The following is a 4,539-nucleotide window of genomic DNA, read 5'->3' as shown; positions in this document are numbered from 1 at the left end:
GCACTTTTAAAGGCTAAACAAATAGCATGCCTTTCATGGTGCTACTTGTGTATGTAGCTGTGCATGGCTGTTCTGCTGTAAAATGGTATTTAAATTATATTGTTTCAAAATTAACCATTTTCTTTTGGTAGGCCATCATATATGGCCCGTCTGTCCAGGAAGATCTATCCTTCCAGGAGGCTGAGCAGGTCTACTGCTGTGGTCCAGTTTACCATCAAAGGTCAGGGTAACGGATGTACTATTTCCATTCACACAATGCCCTAAAATCTTTTTAACTCTTTACTAATAGTATTGCGATTACCTATATTAAGGAGGACCAGTGTTAATGAATGTAACTTTCTAAGTGTTCCTAATGTTTCTGTAAAGCCAGCAGTGATAATGTTGTCTGTCTACTAGTTCAGTGAAGTGGAGGAATCTTGCAGAGGGCTGGACAAAGAGATGAAGACAGGAAGGAGACAATTCAGCCAGTAGGTGGTGCTCCCTTCAGAACTGGGCTTATTGGTATGAAATGTTAAAAATAAAATACGTTTTGCCAAAGTATAAAATTGAACCATGTACAGTTTATCAGATATATCAGTGTTATATCTACATGTGTGTGTTAATGTCTGTCTCTGTGTCTCTCTCAGGAGATAGTGACATCACACATTCTGTGGTTGGAGTCATAAGACCAGTTTACTTGTGTTTTGTTTGTGTGTGTGTGTGTGTGTGTGTGTGTGTGTGTGTGTGCTGTTGCTTTTATTTTTATTTTATGTTATTGTATAGAACAGGGGTATTCAATTAAAAGTCACTGAGGTCCAGTTATTAAAATTTCCTCCAAGTAAAAGGTCCAAACCGAAGTCCAGTTTGTGTCTTATAGCCTTCCCCTATGGCCACATTTTCATGGTTTCAAAAATACTTATTTTCAGAGCAGGACATGTTCAACTGAGTGCACAGTTTTGCTCTTTTACCATATATATAAGTAGTCCCAGGCAAAAAAAATTTAAAGCCTTTATTTCAGATTAGACAAAACAAAAACCTCAACATAAAATCCATTTAAAAAGTGCAAACAGAGGCAAATAACCCTTTTATCTCTTAAATTAAAGAGGTCCCAGCCTAAAGAACTGAAGGCCTCCACTTCAAGTAAAAAAGTCAACATCCTTAGAAAACAATAAATAAAAGGTTTGGTTTGCACGTTGCTGGGCTGTAAATGTGTGTGATGAGTTGGACAGACCTGTCATACAGGGCTTGCAGCTCTGTTATTTTACGTGCCCTCTGCTCTGACGTCAGGGGATAACTTTGCTCTAAAGAGCTGTGCTTTGTCTCGTATCAGCGCTTTGCATTGCTACTTTTAATTACTGCCACGTTTTCAGAGCATATGAGGCACACTGGCTGACAGAAGAATGAACATACTTTTCTCTGTTCACTCATCTTCACAGCAGCGGTTTTCATCAACCTTCCTTCTTTTGGAGCAAGCCATGCTGTCATCACTGTCTCTTCCTCTCTGCTCTGCTGTATAACCAAACGATTTGATTGGCTCGACTGAGTGGCGCTTTTGCCGTATTAACTGGAGTAGCAGCACCCGCTATCGACAGCTGCGACCGTCGGAAAAAATGCTCCATGAAAATCTATTCTCGTGAATTCATCAGAGATTGGTCACAGGTCCGGACAGAACCATCACTCGGTCCGGATCTGGACCGAGGTCCACCATTTGGTGATGCCTGATATAGAATAAATAAATTCTGCCTTCAGGGCTGTCCTTGTGTTTTGTCTCTTTTCAACCTGTCAAACTGTCCTGTTTGACATCTACAGACCACAGAGGCCAGAGCAGTAGAGTCCATTATAATTGTACCTGTTCATAAGTGTGTTAATGAAACTATTTGCCCAAATGCAAGTCTTAGCGACCAAGTTATTATAATAGTAATAAGTAATGTTTTGGCTTTCAAACCTCAACTTGTTGGTTAAAAAGCACTATTTGGATGGAAAAAAAACTTCAAAATTATAGGTACTTGGACATGAAGTAGTATTTTGTGTGGAATCGTCCTTGGATCAACCTTTTCAATTATAAATATATTTTGGGAGAAATCACCCTTTAGAACTAAATTGCGCATTTTGACCATCATTCATGGTGGTAGGTGGCACTGGGCCCTGAGAGTGCTGTCCTGAGAGTGCAGCCTCCGGCTCTGCAGACACATACTATTGTCCTCTGCCGTCTCAGAGGTGTGTTCAGCCGCTGACATCCTATTCTCTGCCTTGGTGGTTCTCTCCTCAGTTTTTTTCAGGTGCTGAGCATGGGCCTGTAGCATTTGAGGTAATGGTCCCAGCTTCTCGTCAATCACCCTGGTTATGTTTGCCGTTATTTCCTGAATAGTTTGGCGAAAATCCGGGCCAAGGACATCCTCGGTGTTAGCTGTTAGCAGTTGCTGCTTCTCTGCTGCTGGGTGGGAGTCGGGCAAGCTAGCAGTCACTTCTGGTCTGCTCGTCTTAGTCGTTTTCCTACTATCTTTTGGTGGCATCTTGTCCTGGCGTCTCAAAAAAATACTCATCAATATTCATATTAAGATGTCCGACATGCGGTGGTGTGGAGCTCAGAAAAAGTCAATTACTCTCTACGCTGCCATCTTGAATCCCCCAGTTGCTTCTTTCTAACTGACAGCTACACATTAAAGCTGATAAACTTTAACATTCATACATTTAAAGTTATATTTTATTAAAGTCCATTTAGGTCTGACACTGTCCCACAATGCAGGATATCACTTCAATTTTTGGCTAATTCAAAGCAAAATTAATGTTATTGATTAAATATTCTCTGTCATAAATACCAGTAGAATGATCCACTTTCTAATCAGTTTTCTATCAATGTATTACCAGCAGTTGAAACAGACTTGACAGCAAATCAGAGCCAAAGACAAAAACATATTTATGTGATTTCTGCATCGTCAACTAAATACATGTTGGGTTCCCATGGCAAGCTGTGCAGTTACAGTGTGTGATACTGTAACTGCACAGCTTCATTGATTGATTTTAGTAGTGCACAACTCAGCATAGAACTGCTCTCAGTTTTTTTTTTCTCTTTAGGAGAAAGGAAAGATGCTTCTGGCATTGCTGAGTGGTCAAGAGTAGCTTGACAATAGCGATCTGACACTTGCAGCCCATTTCGCGGACACGTCGGTGTGTGGTGACTCTGGATGCACTGGTTTCTGCCTCAGTCCACTGCTTGCAAATCTTGACCATAGTCTTGATTCTGCTTTTCTTGACCATTCTCTCAAATCTGTGGTCTTCCCTTATGCTTATGCATTTTCCTACCACACTTTTCCTTCCGGTCAATTTTCTATTGATATATTTTGATACAACATTGTGTACCGGCCCTTTCAGCAATGTATTTTTGAGTCTTACCCTCCTTCTGGAGGGCGTCAATGACTGTCTGGACAACTGTGAAGTCAGTACCATATTCTAACAGTATGACATGCACCTGTAGTCTTTTGTCGTTATGCTGTGAAGTGTCCCATATGCAGCATCAGTTGTCATTAACTATGACTCACAACACAGGACAAAATGATCTACAGCTTGTTATTGTCGTGGCAATAGCATTATGATGGAGTACACTAATCTAAAGAAACAAATAAAAGTGGAGATGTAAATGCTGAGTTTACTCACTGGTGCCAACCCAGGACACTCATACACTGTGAAGTCTCCATCCTCGTTCTCCTCATCTGTCGATGCTCCTGAGTCAGGAACTTTTGGCTCATCCCTGTGTCTGCAGAGGTTACACAAACACAGTCAGAAAATATTCAACAAGGATATCACAGATTTAATGAAGCAGAAAGGAAAGACAAGGAGTAGGATACAGACCAACATGTTCAGGAAAGAAAAAGATTTCTGGCACAGGAAAATGACTCACTTATCAAAGGAGAGCATCTGCTGCTTCTGGTGCTGGTAGTGGTACATCTGAGCACTGTGTGCCAGCTTCTTGTCTCCAGGCTGAAACGCACCAAGGGGCAGAGTGGACGTGAAAAAGTCAGTGGTGTTCATCGATATCCAGTTGCACTGCTAAGCTGACATGTACTTTGCAGAATGCGTCCCTACTGCACAAGCTGTGAAATTCCCAAACCATTTACTGAAAGTGTGTTTGTCTTTCAGGGTGCTAAATACTCTGTTTATGGCTGGTGTTACCCCCACAAGAAAATTCTGGATAGAAATTTTAAGGATTTGTCCAAGCCCACATAGCATAAAACGGAGATATGACAGCATTATGCCAATTGAAAAATTATTTTTGTCAGCACTCTGTCATAGGAACTTTGGTGAGTTTTAAACCAACATTAGCGAACTAAACTATTATACCAGATACAAATACATTCAACATCAAAATGCTTGAAGCCATGATGTATTACTGAATGTTATTCTTCAGTAATAACTAAGAATGTAGATTTAAAGTATTTCCTTAACTGGCTGTTGGTCATAAAAACAATAATCAAAACAACAATAGACCTTATTTCATACACTGATAAAAAAATGGTGCTGTATGTTCAAAATCACTGGATTTGAGGGATTGTTACCCCCTGA

At 40.5% G+C, this 4,539-nt stretch overlaps 1 protein-coding gene across 1 annotated transcript in view; it reads right to left on the bottom strand.

Annotated features, from left to right (window-relative positions):
- The window catches only part of npdc1b (neural proliferation, differentiation and control, 1b), a 40,565-nt gene that overhangs the window by 6,959 nt on the left and 29,067 nt on the right, over positions 1–4,539 (bottom strand). The window contains exons 7-8 of the mRNA XM_008277023.1: positions 3,878–3,957; positions 3,634–3,733 (exon numbers count right to left, since the gene is read on the bottom strand). Of these exons, the coding sequence (XP_008275245.1) occupies positions 3,634–3,733; positions 3,878–3,957 (180 nt within the window). The remainder of the gene's footprint in view (positions 1–3,633; positions 3,734–3,877; positions 3,958–4,539) is intronic.

Source organism: Stegastes partitus, unplaced genomic scaffold, assembly GCF_000690725.1.
Source record: "Stegastes partitus isolate 25-593 unplaced genomic scaffold, Stegastes_partitus-1.0.2 Scaffold86, whole genome shotgun sequence".
Lineage (NCBI taxonomy): Eukaryota > Metazoa > Chordata > Actinopteri > Pomacentridae > Stegastes > Stegastes partitus.
The sequence above is the reverse complement of the archived record's forward strand: the minus strand, read 5'-3'. Positions and strand labels throughout refer to the sequence as shown.